This window comes from Panthera uncia, chromosome F2 (genome assembly GCF_023721935.1).
Source record: "Panthera uncia isolate 11264 chromosome F2, Puncia_PCG_1.0, whole genome shotgun sequence".
NCBI lineage: Eukaryota > Metazoa > Chordata > Mammalia > Carnivora > Felidae > Panthera > Panthera uncia.
The window spans coordinates 44,629,426-44,646,663 of record NC_064812.1 but is presented as its reverse complement, the minus strand read 5'-3'; the positions used below and the strand labels follow the sequence as shown (position 1 = coordinate 44,646,663).

General features: G+C 39.4%; 1 protein-coding gene across 1 annotated transcript in view; it reads left to right on the top strand.

Moving 5' to 3' along the window:
- Positions 1 to 9,190: 9,190 nt before the first annotated feature.
- The window catches only part of LRRC69 (leucine rich repeat containing 69), an 84,589-nt gene continuing 76,541 nt past the window's right edge, over positions 9,191 to 17,238 (top strand). The window contains exons 1-3 of the mRNA XM_049632681.1: positions 9,191 to 9,370; positions 9,433 to 9,574; positions 14,874 to 15,094. Coding sequence (XP_049488638.1) covers positions 9,191 to 9,370; positions 9,433 to 9,574; positions 14,874 to 15,094 — 543 coding nt within the window. The remainder of the gene's footprint in view (positions 9,371 to 9,432; positions 9,575 to 14,873; positions 15,095 to 17,238) is intronic.

The following is a 17,238-nucleotide window of genomic DNA, read 5'->3' as shown; positions in this document are numbered from 1 at the left end:
ATCATTTGTTCGTTCAAATTGTTATTCTTAAACAATTTTACAATTTAGAAATAGGGAAAATCCTCTTTGTTTTAGAATTTTATCCTGGCTTTATTTTGTCCTTATATATAATTGAGAATAATACAATCCCAAATTCTTGCTTTAAGGGTTTTGGAATAAATATATAAGCATAGCACTATGTCTCAGACAAAATAGAGGAAGATAAGGAGATAGGCATTTAAGCCATGGCTCTTAGAAATCAGGTTGAAGCTTAAAACCTTTTAGAATAATGAAGGTTATTTAGGGTAAATGAAATTGAAGAATATTCTAAGACTCATGGGTGTTGAAGAAGGAAATTTGCACAAACTAATGCTGGTACAGGATTGTTAATGTATTGTTTTGGTCCAGGTGTCATGAACTAGCTGAAGGAGCAGATCTATTGTGTTTCTGATAATTTAATTGGTAATTTCATCATATTTTTACTTTTATTGAACAAATGAGTGTGACTTTTCTTCCTTTCCATATGTTTTCACATACCGATTCTTCTTTCCTGTCTTAGATCTTCTTTAAAACCATTTTCCATCTTGCAGAAAAAATATAACTCAAAGGGTTTTGATTTTTTTTTTTTTTTTTAAAGCAAGTTGTAGGAATTATCATTTCTTGTTCACCACCCTTCCTACTTGAAGGCCTTTGAGCTGCCATTGGGAGTTGAGAGCTTCACCCAACCTATTTCACCTAAGCTTACTGCCCTGGTCTCCATTTCATCAGCACCAACTCCCACCTGGCCGGGGCTGGGTACCCCATTTCATACATGTTGGTTTCTAGTAACCACACGCTAGTAATTAGTATTGTTTGTATTTAGTTTATTATTATTGTTATTATTGTTTTCCTTTAGTCTGTAAATGCTTAGAAACAAGAACTTGTTGACTTACTAAATTATCTAGCACACTGCCTGGCCTATATAGTAAGTGCTTATTAATAAGTATTGACAGTCATAAGATCAATTGAGAGGATAAGATTGGACTCTTAAGGAGTTGTCATTAGGTTAATGGACCATTAAGTACAGAGAGGTATTGACTTAGTGTTGTGTCTGCTCACAAAAGGGCTGCTCTCTAATTTACCTAACCCCTTTGGATAAATCCTTAAGTCTTTAGGTCAATTTAAGGGAGGAATAGAACCCAAGAGAGCTTTTCTTTTTTCTTCTGACAGGTTTTTTTTTTTTTGCCTTCATGTATCAGTCTACAGAATATAAAGATTCTTTATAAGTATACAGACCAAGAAACTGTTAAGAACTTTGTTAATATATTGGCCAGGAATAAGTTTGTAGTTGTCTTCTTTCAGTATAATAAGGATGATGATTAGTGTAACTTATTGAATCAGATTACAGCCCTCTGCTGAAACTATCAATGCTGTGAACAGAGATGACTTCCAGTCTTCCTGCTGATTTTTCTTCTCCATGTTACCCTTATCTTGACAAAAGGAAACCCCTGTTTCCTGTTTATTTACTGTTTATAATCTTAAGCAATACAGTATCAACCTGAGGACTAGTGAGAACCCAGTGTAGGAGTTTGCTGAGCAAAAATAAGAATCTAGTTTTAAAGAATAAACTGCTGTTTTGAATCAGATATTTTCTCCCCTGAAATGAGAAGGGCATTCTACACCTATCTCAGAGTTTGTCAACAATGACACTACAGACATTTTGAGCTGGATAACTGTCATGAAGGCTGCTCTGTGCGTTCTAAGACACTTAGCATTGCTGGCTTCTAGCAACCAAGTGCCGGTGGTACTCTTCCCCGCACCCCCCACCCCCGGAGGTGTGAGGAAGGAAAATGTCTCTCAACATTTTCAGTGTCTCCCTGGGGACAAAATCACCCCCAAATGAGAACCACTTACTATATCATAAGTTGTACTGCTAATGAGGTTGGCAAGTTTTAAGGAAAACCATTTAGAATAAAAATGGGGCACATTAGAGCTATTTGTTTTTTGTAACTTTGTCAACTGCCTAAAGCTAGACTTTACATGAACCCCCTTTGAAAAGCTCAATGGACCTTCTTTTTTCCCTTCTATTTTCAGACTGTATCCTGACCCAGTGAGATGTGTGTATTTGACTTTTGAGACCAGTGGTGGTAGTCAGGATAGACTAAGTCAGTCTGTGGTAACAACTCAAAAATCTTGGTGGCTTGTTCGACAAAGGAGTGTTTCTTGTGTGTGCTATGTTTCTGCCAGTTGGCTGGGAGCTGTGCTCCATGTCTGTATACTCTGGGACCCAAGCTGTCACCATCTTAAACTCTTCTAGGAGAGAGCATTCTGGAGAGTTTCACTCCAACAAATAAATTCTCTGGTCAGAAGGAACAGTCTGGTTTCCATTCGTTGACTTCAATTCTTCATATGGCCTCACCCAAACAGGAAAGTACCCAGAGGTGTAGCCCTGCCATGCATGTGTCCTTAAGACAGCTGAAATAATTGGTGAACATCATTAAGGATTTTCACATGTATTGGAGAGACTGGAATTTGGAATCAGACCTAGATTTAAGTCTTGACTGGCACTTAACTAACTTTTCAAACTGTGCATAAATTGGGGTGCCTGGACGGCTCATTAGGTTAAGTGTCTGACTCTTGCTTTCCACTCAGGTCATGTTATCTCAGTTCGTGAGTTCAAGCCCTGCTTCGGGCTCTGCGCTGACAGTGCGGAACCTGCTTGGGATTCTGTCTCCCTCTCTCTCAGCCCCTCCCCCACTTACTCTCCATCTCTCTCTCGAATAAAAATAAACTTTAAAAAAAAGCGCATAAATTTAACTTTTCAGAACACCAGTTTGCTTGTTCTAAAATAGGAATAATAACATTTACGTAGTAGAACAATAAAAGTAAATATGAAAGTTTAGACAACACATCTTGCATTTTAGCATATGCTCATAGCATAATTTATGGTAAATAAAAATAATGGTTATTATTTTGCTGTGGTGTGTGTGTGTGTGGGGGGGGTGTTTTTGCTAGTATGTCACCAGAAAGGGAGGCAGACATGATAGAAAGGCTATTGATTTCTTTTGGGAAAGTGGGATTGGGATTGTCGAGGTGGTTCACGAAGCAGAGCCCTGAGATGCTAGAAGGAGGGGGAGTTTCACTGTTGCCCTTGGTATTCAGCATGGAGGAATTTTCAGTAGCTTGTAGGCCATTATGACATGTAGGAAGCTCGGAGATGGTAAAGTGAAAATTCTCATAGTATTTGTTTAGCTTCCTGTCATCTCAAAGGTTGACATTTATATTCTGCTTGGAATTGAGCTGTCAAGATTCTTGATCAGAATAGAATTTTTCAGGCTTGGTTGGGATATTCTTAACTGATTTTTTAAATGATATTGGTGAATTAATGTGAATTAAGGAAACACCTTTAGTAAGCTCCACAAAGAACGCCCACAACTGTCTGGGTTTAATCTCCACCACTGCACTGAAACTGCTTCTAGAAGCGGTGCCAGTGATCACCTTCCTGTTCTTATGTCCTCCTGGAAATTTCTGCTGCATTTAACACTGTAGACCACTCACTCCTTGAAATTCTCTCTTGCTGTTCACCACACTACTCTGCTGGTTCCTCCACCTCAGCTCTGTTCTGGCTGCCCCTGTTCCCTTGACTGTCTTTCAGGATGTTCTCCTTGACTCCTTTTCTCTTGCTCCACCAGACTTCCGAACTGGTGGGCTGAATGTGACCCAAGAGGTATTCTGTTTGACCTATGCAGCGATGTAAAGAAAATTAGAAAGTGAATTAGCTGATAGTATTTACAAACTGGGAGATTTCACTTAATTAAGATCCATATTTCCACTTCTCAAAAAAATCAAAACTGTCAACACGGGGCCAGGTTTTCCTCATGGCAGCACTCAGCCTGCACGTTGTTCATCCACCACCACCCCCAGCTGGTCTGTGAAAATAAATTTCATGTCTCCGTCAAGAATGCCTCGTTCTCACTTTTGCACTGCTGGTGGGAATGCGCTCTGGTGCAGCCACTCTGGAAAACAGTATGGAGATTCCTCAAAAAATTAAAAATAGAACTACCCTATGATTGCAGTTGCACTATTAGTTATTTATCCAAAGGATACAAAAATGCTGATTTGAAGGGGTACATGCACCCCAATGTTTATAGCAGCAATAGCCAAATTATGGAAAGAACCCAAATGTCCATCAACCAATGAATGGATAAAGAAGATGTGGTATAGGGGTGCCTGGGTGGCTCAGTTGGTTAAGCGGCCGACTTCGGCTCAGGTCATGATCTCATGGTCTGTGAGTTCGAGCCCCGCGTCCGGCTCTATGCTGACAGCTCAGAGCCTGGAGCCTGTTTCGGATTCTGTGTCTCCCTCTCTCTGACCCTCCCCCGTTCATGTTCTCTCTCTGTCTCCAAAATAAATAAATGTTAAAAAAAATTAAAAAAAAAAAAAAAAAAGATGTGGTATATACATACAATGGAGTATTACTCGGCAATCAAAAAGAATGAAATCTTGCCATTTGTGACAATGTAGATGGAATTAGAATGTATTGTGCTAAGTGAAATAAGCCAGAGAAAGACACGATTTCACCCATATGGGGAATGTAAGAAACAAGACAGATGAACACGGGGGAAGGGAAGGAAAAATAAGATAAAAATAGAGCGAGGCAAACTATAAGAGACTCTTAAATACAGAGAACAAATTGCTGGAGGCGTGCTGGGTGGGGGGATGGGCTAAATGGATGATGGGCATCAAACAGGGCACTTGTTGGGATGAACACTGGGTGTTATATGTAAGTGATGAATCACTAAATTCTACACCTGAAACCATTACTACACTATATGTTAACTAACTTGGATTTAAGTAAAATTTAAAAAATAATATACATGTGTGTGTATATATATAGATACAAGAATGCCTTGTTCTCAAGTCAAAATCTGGCTTGGTATTATAACATCCCACTTAGATTCCCCTTTTTGTTCTTTAATTCTATCTTTAGATTTTATAAATGTTTAGCTATCTTTATCTTACTGGGCTTGGTTTCATCTTATTGTTCCCTTTCCTAATCCTTTCTTTTCTACTTTTAATGGTTACTTCTTTCTGTTTTCTAATGTATTTGATTTTTGGTAGAAACTTCCAAAATATCTGTATATGTGTATTTGTATGTGGGTGTTTAAGTAGAATCTAAGAGTTTCATCTAACCTAGTAATCAAATGCTGATGTATAAGCTGATACCATTTGGAAAATAAAATTTTGCATAAGATGATGAATTTTTGGTAAAGCAAACTCACTGTAAATAAATTTATTTATATTCCTTTTTTACCAGAGAGGTTTAAAATGTCCTTTTATGAAATTATGGTGGCAGTAGAGGAAAGAGAACTTTTAAAAATGACTTTACTTGGCAAAATTAAGAATTGATAACTGAATTTCATACAAATGCTTGCTGTGTTAAAGCCTGTGAACCACCAATGTTTCTAACCTCATGGATAAAGAAGAGGACAGCGCAGTGCAGGTCACGGTAGAGAGACCGGTCTTTGGAACAGTAGGCTTATATTCGCACCATATATCAGTCCCAAGAATGGTACGTGCACACCTGAGATTTCCGAAAAGGTGGAGATCTTGACTTAAAATGTACCACAGGGGCACTTGGGTGGCTCAATCGGTTAAGCTTCCGACTTCAGCTCAGGTCATGATCTCACGGTTCATGAGTCCGAGCCCTGAGCTGAGCTTTGTGCTGTAGAGCTCAGAGCCTGCTTTATGTTCTATTTACCTCTCTCTCTGCCCCTCTCCCACTCACGCTCTCTCTCTCTCTCTCTCGAAAGTAAATACATTTAAAACAATTTTTTAAATAAATTTAAAATTAAAAATTTAAAATAAATAAATAAAAATTTAAGATAAATAAATAAATAAATAATAAATAAATAAATAAAATTTTTTAAATAAATGAATAAAAAATTAAAAGAAAAATGTACCAGAAAAACCACAACTACCTTTTACTGAGCATTTACTATATGTGTGCTAAGTGCTTTACATAAGTGGACTTATTTAGCCCTCACAGAAGGCCGGGTTGGTATTCTCATCCCCGTACTAGACATAATGGGAATGAAACTTGAAGAGCTTGGGAGCGAGCAACTTGCTAAGCAAGCCACACTGCCAGTGAGTGGTAAGGCTGACCTCAGAAGGCAGGCTTCTGAGAATCCAAAACCCTTGAAATCAAAACTTCCATTTCCATATTTAAAAAGAAAATGAACGAAGAGAGAGGCAATGCCCTTTTTTATTACAGGACAGGTTTCTACAGTAGGATTCTAGTACATGAAGCATCTGCTCATGTTTGAAAACTTTTATCCCAAGTTTCAGACCATGTTTTCATCACGAGATAAGATTGCCAAAACAAATCAAGTAAGTGTGTTGTTTTCTGCCATAGCCTGTTTGCTGAACTCCTGTTTTTAATGCATTTTTGCAGCTTTGAAAATCCTTTAATTTGTCATAGGGGCCCGTGTCATAGGATTGAGCCAGATTCTTTTGTATTATAGGTGTTAATCAATGTATTAATGTAATTACTGAGTGTTTTAAAGTCCTTGAGATTCTAGGATGCTATATATTTTAGCATTCCTACAGCACCGTATACTTCCAAAGTATTTTATAACCATTAGTTAGATGTTTCCCATACAGTCTCAGTGGGATAGATTGGTATTCTTTCTTGTTATTTTACTGATGAGGGGAGAGATAAAGCCAGTTTGACTGACTTGAAGTTTACAAGTCACTTGCTCCATCTAGATTAACATTCAGTTTAAGGTTCCTCATCTTGTGTTGAGTTCACAGGATGAGGCTGTCTCAAAAAATTGGTGATTTTTCAATTTTCCTGCAAACAGATTGGTTTCTGGTTGTGGGAAACTCTGCATGCCAACATCCCATGGGGCCAACCCACACAGCAGAACTCACAGCTCTTTTAGCTGGGTGTTTCTAGGGAGCATGTTTAGATGCAGGTCAAAACTCAGGTCTGAAATGGTAAACCCCATCTCCTTTACTCTATTTCTCTTTGTAGATTTAAAAAAAATTTTTTAATGTTTATTTCTTTTTTTTTTTTTTTTTTTTTGAGAGAGAGCATGAGCAGGGGAGGGGCAGAGAGAGAGGGAGGCACAGAATCCAAAGCAGGCTCTAAGCTCTGAGCTGTCAGCACAGAGCCTTATGTGGGGCTCGACCCACAAACTGAGATCATGATCTGAGCCGAAGTCAGATATTCAACCGACTGAGCCACTCAGGCTCCCCTCTTCATAGATTTTTAATGTCTTCAGAAACTGTGCTTGTGCCACAGCCTCACCCTGCCAAATACTACCCAACTCTCATTGCCCCACTTCATACCCTAAGTTGTGGTTCACCCCATCTAATGTACCTATGAGATCACGTTCTAGTGGCAATCTTACCCACATTATACCTTCTCATTTCTTCTCTATCCCTTTTTCCTCTCATAGAATAGTACACAAATGTCAAATTGCCATCCTGCCCACAGGGCTACTCCCTGAAACTCCCCCTTCCTTCATGCTGCCAAAGTGAACTGCCAGAAATGCAAATCTGAGTCCTGTCTCCTAACCTAAACTTGCCAAGTCGCTCCCTGTTCCTACAGGATGAAGTCCACTCCTTAACATGGCATTTAAGGGAGATCCTTCATGACTAGTCCTGTGTACCTCTCCAGCATCACTTCCCATCACTTCTTTCTTTAGAATTATGCCCTCAAATTATTTATATTCCCTATGGCCCCATTATTTCATGCCTGTCAACATTTTTCTCACACTCCTTTTATTGAAATACATCCCCCCCCCACACATGTATTTTGTCAACTGGCTAATTCTTTTTAACCCCTTATGACTGGACTCAGCAGTCAACAGCAGAAAATATTCCTTGAGCCAACAAGGTGCCTCAGTGCAAAATGGTACCCAGCATGTAATGGGCACTTAATAAATATTTGATTATTGTGGTATTCATTTTGCAACATATACACATATCAGGTCGTTATTTTGTACATCTTAAACTTGTACAATGTTAAGTAAAACTGAAAAACAATAAATACCTGAGGAATGAATGACCTGTTTACACTTCTAATTTCCCTCTAGATTTATGCCCCTTGAAGACAATGACTATTATTCACATTTGTATACGAGGCATCTTGGACAGTGCCTAACAAATAGCTACTCAATGTTTTTGTTTTAGATTTTATTTTAATTTTATTTAATTGCATTAAAAAATCTTTTTAATGTTTATTTACTTGTGAGAGAGAGAGACAGAGTGTGAGTGGGGGAGGGGCAGAGAGAGGGAGACATTGAATCTGAACCAGGCTCTAGGCTCCGAGCTGTCATTACAGAGCCTGATGCGGAACTCGAAGTCATGAACCATGAGATCATGACCTGAGCCAAAGTCGAACTCTTAACCTAGTGAACCACCCATGTGCCCCTTGTATTGTATTTTAGAAAGAAAGTGTGAACTGTTGAGAGGGGCAGAGGGATAGAAGGAGAGAATCTTAAGCAGGCTCCATGCTGACATGGGGCTCGATCCCACGACCCTGGGATCATGACCTTACCCAAAATAAGAGTTGCATGCTCAACCAACTGAGCCACCCATGTTCCCTGTTACTCTGTGTTTTTAACTTCTGTGCCTTCACATGTCTTTTCTTCTATATTTTCATGAACACTGATTTATGCTACTAATAGATTTTACATAAGGTGCTCTTTTAGACAACCCTAGCCATAAAATTCAATTTAATTTAATGAACATTTAAATTAAATGTTGGCCTGCTCTATGCCAAGCATGGTGATAGAGACTGCAGTTCAAAGGTATAGCAAGGGAGACATATGACAAGAACAATAATACAAAGTATTAAGTGCTAAATTAGAGTTTGTACAAAGTCTTCTTGAAACAAACATGGAAGCAATTCTGCTTGGAGAGAAGGTCAAGGAAAATGATAGGGGAAATACTTGATCAGCTTCTTTGAAGGATTAGGGACAGTTAGGCAGATAGGTGCGTGCCAAAGACATACAGGCACAAGGAATGGCAGAAGCAAAGGACTAAATACAGTTGATGCTTTTGACGAATAGCTAGTCGTCTTCTAACGGCAGCATACCAGGTTTGTGAAAGGAAATAACACAGAATGAAACTGAAGCTAGACTGATATTTTGAGTCCCAACTCAATAGTTGGGATTTTAACTTCGAAGCAATGAGAGGCCACTGAAAGATTTTATTTAGGGTTATGGATTTATTGTCGAGGAAGATGTACTGTAAGATGACTGATGGCAGCGACAGTGTATGTAATGGCAGAGTGGCAGAATACGTAATGGAAGCAAGTGGTAATACAGGTAGAGACGAGGAGACTTTGGACTGGGATAGCAGCAGTAGAAAGAAGCAGATAGATGTGAAGGGTGCTGGTGTGGTGGATTTGTACTGGATCAGTTTAAGCTCAGATTATATCTCAGAATCCCCTTCCCTGCATAGTTTCAGGCCAATCCTGGCCACAAGAGACATTTTGCACAAAATGTGGAAGGCACAAGTCTGGCGGAAGCTTGGAAAGTTTTTGTGAAGGCATCAAGTGCCAGTAACATGCGTACTGTTGCGAATCTGCTGTGGCTCACTTCTGGTGTGAATTAACCATTGAGCCTGTGGCTTTCCCGACTTCTGCCAGATCTCCTTCAGCATCTCTGAATCCTGGGTCAGGCACAGCACCACACATCAGCAACAGCCCTACATAGATGGCTTACACGGTTTCCATAATTATCTAAGGCCAAAGTCTATATAATTCTTGTTGGTCTTTTTCTCTGATACAAAATTTGCTGCTGTAACAAAAAACTTGAGCCATGTAATGGGTTCTGGGACTGGGCCTCAGGGTAAGTCAGACGGGTCTTGAAGAGACTGTTAGCAGGAGCCTGATGCCACCCCAGGAAGGTGTTGGTGAGGGTTTAAAAGAACACGAGGGAGATATTACTGGAAATGTTATTGTTATGTTGTTGGAAGAAAGGTGACTCTTGTGCACAGTAGTAGGAAGTTTAGCAATGATGCCGGCAGCATTAACATGGAAAATAAAAAGTATACCTCATTAACTGGATGATCTACCTATGGGGATTTCTAGACAGAATATTGAAGGTATAAGATTCTTCTAGGTGCCTATAGTAAAAGAGGAGAAAGGCAAGCAAAAAGAACTGTAAATGAGCCACAAATTGGGAGGTTTGAAAAATAAAATTTTCTTATTCATAGCCTCTCCAGACAGTAAATGTTGCTAAAATTACATGAGTTCCAGACAGAGAACAAATCAGGGAACTGTCAGGAAAATGAAGTCTGAAGAAGCCCTGGGCACGTTGAGACCTTTGCTGAGACCTCAGGAAGATGAAAGATGCTTTCTAGTCAACACATGAGAGAGCTTCTCAAGTTCTTAAGGCTTTTGTCCCGCAGTAGTCTCACAGGGAACCCAAAACAGAGAGGAGCTCTCGCAAAGACATTCTGGGTGTGGCTTCTGTTGGATGAAGAGAATTGTAAACTCAAGACAAGCCTACAAAGTTTTAAAAGGGACTGTATCAGTTTGGCTCAAATGTGACACCATAAAATGACAGGATGAAGCTTCACACGCTGCTGGTAGGAAGGTAGACTGATGCAGCCACTTTGGGAAACCGTCTACCAGGTCCTCAAAAGTACTCTATGACTCAGCAACTCCTCTTCTGGATAGACACTCAAGAAAACTGCACGCAAATGTCCATGGCATCATTTGTAATAGTTGAAAAGTAGAAACAGCCTAAATGTCCATCAACTGGTAAGTGGATAAATAAAAGTAGTAGAGACCTACGATGTAATCTTGTTAGGCAATAAAAAGGTACGAGGTACTGGTACGTGCTGTGACACGATGAAACTCAGAAACACTGAGTGAAAGACAGTCGCAAAGACAATGTGTATGATCCCATCTATAGAAAATGTCAAAAATGGGCAAATCTACAGGGCTAGAAAGGATGTCAGTGGCTGCCTGGGACTGGAGTGGGCGGGAAAAATGGGAGGATGATTGCTAAAGGACACATGGCTTCTTTTTGGGCGATAAGAGTTCTAAAATTGATTGTGGTGATGGCTGCACAACTTGGCGAATATACTTAAAAAAAAAACCATGAGAAGACCTTTGGAGCCTTGAACTTCTATGGACAGGGTAAAATCTGAGAAAAAAATAGCAAACATGAGCTATGTTCTATGAAGAAGGAAAGATAATTCAAGAGCCCAGAGAGAAGACCAAGAACCAGTCCCAGGCAGTAGGGCTGAACGTTAATCAGGGACCTGACAACATGTACCCAGTTGAGTTCCAGAATTGTTACAAACCAGGGCTGCCTTGTGCCTCTAACTTTTCCCTTTTTTGAGTGGTGCTATTGCCTGTCCTATGGTTCACCCATTGTTAATTTCTGGGTACATGAGGATGAGATAACTTGTCTCTTTAGTTCCTAGGTTTTCAGATCAAGATGGACTGTCCCTGAAACGGACTCAAAGAACTGCCTTTAAGGAGCTGCATCCACCCTTGTTACTTGATTTAGATGACGAGATTCTGTAATCTGATGCTCTCAACAGATCAAAGTTTTGGGGAAGGGGGCTCTTGGGAGAAAGGGGCCCACTGGGGTGGATTTTAAGATATGTCCACTTACCATCAAGAGGTGGGGTCTAGTTCGTCTTCCTTTGAATATGGGCCGTTCTTAGGGACTTGAGTTCTAATGAATGGAATGTGGCACAAGTGAAGCTACCTGATACTGAAGCTAGGTCATGAAGTGATAAGGCTTCCATTTCACTTTCTCGCTTGAGATGCTCACTCTCAGAACTAAGCCACCATGCTGCGAGGCAGCTCAGGCCCCCTTGGATAGGCTACATGGGGGTGTTCTGGCTGATTGCCTGAAGGTCCCAGAACCTACCACCAGATACAGGTGAATGAGTCATGATCTCCACCTCAGCCTTTGAGTCACCCCAGATGTCACCAAGAGCAACACTGATAAACTTTCTCCACTAAGCCCTGCCCAAATTCTACATTTGTGAATAAAATAAATGTATTAAGCCATTATGTTTTGCAGTGGTTTGTTACCTAGCAATGGATAACCAGAACAGGTGGCATTTATGGGGCTGACTGCATGTTGGAAGAGAGGAGGAGGAATCAAGAATTCTTACCAGATTTTCTAGGTTAAGCAAATTAATAGCAGTATCAGCTTGCAGTCGCCTGTTTTACCCCTTTAAAGCAAATTACCCGTGTTTGGGTAGTGTCAGCTGGTGTCCTGGCCACACAGAGTTATTTCAGAGGAGATGAGTGTCCATAAGATTTTTTTTTTTATGCCTCATGATTAGTTTGTTTAGATAGTAACATGTTTGTTCCTAGGAAACGTTTAAGTGTCAGAGTAATGAAGCTGGAAGATAGGTTTGGAAGAGATAAACCAAAGTGCAGCGATTAAGTAGCTGAAAAATGATTTTACTCTAGCAACTGGAAGTCACTATTAATCAGCACCTCTTGTTTTACTGTTATGATGATACTGATGCACCTAAGACTCTTTAAAAATTCAATGATTCTCCTTTAGGACTTGGGCATTGCTTTATTCTTTTACTGGAAAAGCTCTTTCCCCTAATAGCAGCCTCTTAGTGAGGCCTTCTCTGGACGTCCTGTCTAGAACTGCCAACTCCCCACTCTCACACTCCCTCTTTTCCTTATCTGCTTTGTTCCTTTTCCCCTTCCCTAATGCCATCTAACATACTAGACTTACTTATTTATCTTGATTGATCTTCTCCCCCTACTAAAATGTAAATTCACTGACAGAGGGATTTTTGTCTTTTAAATTCACTTTTTTCCCCAGTGCCTGGGACAGTATTGAGCATATAGTGGGTGCTCCTTAAATATTTGTTGAATAAATAAATAAAGTGATTTGTGAATTACAAAGAAAAGATTGAATTGTGTCCTGAGTACTTTCAATACAGTATATATTTTATAGTGTTCAAGTTTTCGGAAATCAACAACCAAAATAGGCATATTTATTTATATAACCCAAATAACCCAAATGCCTCCAAACCTCATATGGACTCAAATCTAGTGTTTTTTTTTTTAATTTATTTATTTTTGAGAGAGAGAGAGAGAGAGAGAGAGAGAGAGAACGAGAGTGGGGGAGGGGCAGAGAGAATTGCAAGCAGGCTCCACGCCATCAGTGCAGAGCCCAACTCTAGGCTCAAACTCATGAACTGCAAGATCATGACCGAAGCTGAAACCAAGAGTTGGTCATTTAAATGACTGAGCAACCCCAGCACCCCTCAAGTGGAGTTCTAATAGTAATCAGATACCACTTGTTTCAGCTCCTCCCCATTCCTGTTATTTTTGTCTTTGTCCTAATCTTTTCTCTAAGTAATGAGAATAGTATAATGTGCTCATATGTACCCATTATGGAGCACCAATAAGTTAGATCTGTTTGTTTTCACTCACTCCCCACACCCAAGTTATTTTAAAGAAAGTTCAAGATATCATGTCATTTCACCTGCAAATTTCAGATGCATTTCTAGATGTTCAGATGCATTATGACAGATAACAGAATTAGCAATTCCTATCATCTAATAACCCGTCCGTGATCACATTTCCCCAAACAACTCCACAGTATTTTCATTCAAATCAGAATCCAAACAAGGTCCACATACTGCATTTGGCTGTTATTTCATGACAGTTTCTCCTCCCTTTTATTAATACCATGGATTTGTTGGCCAGACCTCGTGTCATTTTGCCCCGTAGAATTCCTTGTGTTCTAGATTTGGCTCACTGCTTCCCTGAGATGAATTTAGCTTGTTTTCCCATCCTCATATTTTCTGTAAATGGTAGTTTTGTCTGGACACGTGATTAGGTTCAGGTTCAATTTTTAGGCAATAATATTTCATAGGTGGTGCGGAGTACTTTTTATTGTATCATGTCCATGAGACTTATAACGTGACTGTCTCAATTGTAACGATGCTAAAATTGATTACGAGTTTAAGTTATAGCCTGATTTCTTATTTATGAAGTTCTCATCAACCTCATACCTAATGCTTTTAGCATCCAATTATCATATTTCCTTAGATCTGTTATTTCACTAGGATCTGCAAAAATTGTGATTTTCCTAAATCAATTTTTCCTTCCTCATTTATTAGCTTCAATTTTTCTTTGAATAGGAATTTTGTTAACTATTAGATTATGCTCAAATGAACTTTGTGCTGAAAAAGCAGAATGCTTCCTTTTTTTCATTTATCAATTTTCAGACTTATGAATGAGTTGGTTCCCTAGCAATCCCTGTGTAATCAACACATTTATTTATTTATTTTTTTAAATGTTTTTTTAACATTTATTTATTTTTGAGACAGAGAGAGACAGAGCATGAACAGGGGAGGGTCAGAGAGAGAGGGAGACACAGAATCTGAAACAGGCTCCAGGCTCTGAGCAGTCAGCACAGAGCCCGATGCGGGGCACGAACTCACATACTGCGAGATCGTGACCTGAGCCGAAGTCGGACGCTTAACCGACTGAGCCACCCAGGTGCCCCAAACACATTTATTTTTAAAATACCATTATGAACTCTCAGATTTTAATGTATTTTTACGTGTTTCACTCTAGATTATTCCTTATGATCCTCAAATTTTCCATTTTAGACCAATGGGAGTCCCTAGAAGTTGATTTCTGTGTCCTTTTGATGTGATCTCATTAGTCTGATAACACCCATGTCTCTGGCATAAGGTATCGTAGGCTCATCTTATACATTAACTGCTTTAAATGAAGAGTCAGCTATTTCCTATCTGTACCTTTTACACAGGAAACTATCTGATGTCTCCCGTCTTCAACATGGTACATCTCAGAATGTTTTTGTTTCCATGACACCCTAATTCTGTCATTAGAGGTCCTAAAGATGCACAATAAGTAACTTAATCCCTAGTGATTACCTTCACCCTTTTCTATTTCTTTTCTAAGGCCATCACTGAAAAGATGTTAGTAAGGGCACTGAAAGGTGGTAAAAATACTAAGATTGTTACTTTGAGTGGGAAGAAGATTACAAAGATGCCCTCATCATTAGATAAACTGCCTGGTCTCAAGACCTTAAACCTTCAGAATAACCGAATTTCCAAGGTGTGCTCAGAGATAAGCACCTTGACCCAGGTGAGGAATAAATAGCGTATCTTTTTGGACTGAGGTTGGAAAACAGGAAGAGAGAAAAGAGGTGAAAGAAAAATAAGGCTTTGATCTCTGGAGACGTAGCTCTGGGGAGACTTACTGTGGAGTGTTATTGGAGAGGCATCAAAAAGCTTTCTCCCTTAGGGGATTACATATGGTAGGGGAGAAGATGTTTCAACTTATTCATGTGCTCTTTGGCCCACATCTGGAATCAGAGGATTAGATCTCTGACACACTCATCTTTCTGGAGGCTGTCATCTGGAAAAGGGTTGGGAAACTGGATCTGCTTGTCTACCTTGGGGGCTCCATCTGGAAGTGAGGTTGAGGATCCCAGAGATGTTGTTCACCTTGGGGACTATCCTGAAGCTTTTGCATATTGAAGGAAGAGGCTTTGGGGTTGTAGGAAAGGGGTTCCTTTTCAATTTCCTAGAGCAGGCTGAACTTTGAAATGGGAGTGCTGGCAGGGAATGGGAAGGAGGAGACATTCATTTCTTCTGAAGCAGTCTTTTAGAGAAGGTTAGTATTTTAAATAAAGAATACCCTTTTTAAGAGCAACAGTTGACATGAATGAATCCCAGATGCTCATGTTAAATATTTCTGCCCAACAATGTGAAACTTCAGCTGCTAGAAATCTTGAGGTTGGGAGAAAGCAAGGGATATTAACTTGTAGTTTTCTTTTTTTCACTTCTAAACTGTTACCAAGCACTAAAAGAACGTATAAACAGTAAAGTCATTGCAGTTCACTAGTTCTGAGTTCAGAGTTACAAAACAAACAAACAAAAGACAAAAAAACTGTCTATTTTCTTACCTACCTCATTTCCTTTTAGGCTCATAAAATCATTTGAACTTGCAATCTGTGGTTGAGTCTTTGCCAAAAATAAGAGTAATATTCACAAACTCCTCCCTTTAATGATAATTTCCAGAAGTGAATATATATGGTTATAGGATGAGGATTTGGACTTTTCTGATAGGAGAGAGGAGTTTATATACAGAAGAATTTAGGATTTGACTGAGCCATGAACTAATTTTCTCCCCCCTACTTGATTGTTTTTTTCCATTAAAGTAACACAGTGCATTATCTGAAGATAATCAAAAACCACAAAACCTTGTAAGAAAAAGCTACTACCTTCTGTCCCACTCTCCCCCATCTCCAATTCTGATCTCCATATATAACCATTTTTCACTCATCTTTTTTCCCCTTGATTTGTGCATTTTAGATATCATTGTTCTTCATTCTTCCAAATACAACATATTTAGTTTCTCCATAGCTATCTTTTAAACTTAATATTACTGCACCTTCATTTCTGCTTTTCCCAACTACAGTCTCTTTTTAGTCCCCACTTTGTAAGATGACAATGTTAGCATCTCTACTCCATCGTCAGCTCTCCTTCCCTCTTCCCCACCAAAAATTTTAAACTTGTTACTTTAAAATTTTTTTTTAAGGTTTATTTATTTATTTTGAGAGAGAGAGAGCAAGCGGGGTAGGGGGAGAGAGGGAATCCCAGGCAGGCTCCTCACTGTTAGCACAGAGCCCAATGTGGGGCTCGAACTCATAAACCATGACCTGAGCCAAAATCAAGAGTCAGATATTTAACTGACTGAGTCATCCAGGTGCCCCTAAACTTGTTACTTTGATAACATGTAGAGTGTTTACAATATAGTCAGTTATAACTGTGGTTAAATCTCTGTCTCTTGGAGAATTCTAAACTTCTAAAATATGTGTCATTAATAATTAAATATCATTCACACAGAATCAATTAATGTATTAGGATATCTTCTTCCTTATATACCATTTTTGCTCCCTTGGAGTTTCCAATTGCCTTTCATTCTTGTGTCTTTTGCCTTTGTTGTGGCCTCATTTTCTTTCAAACTTGATTATGTTGCATATTTTATCAAATATGCTTTTTCCTTGAGTGTCTTCCCTCCAGGAGCCTCCATTCTCCTGCCCCAGTCTAAGCTGATTACTACACAGGTTCACTGGATACTGTCAGTCTAGGGCATCCCTTTGTGGTTCTCCTGAATTGGACCCACTGTGTCCTGTGGCCCATATGTTCCTCTTTCTTGGTTTCCTTTGTTATTTTGTAGAAGTTAAGTCTGCAGATACCATCCGAGTCTGGGTATGTGGTAGT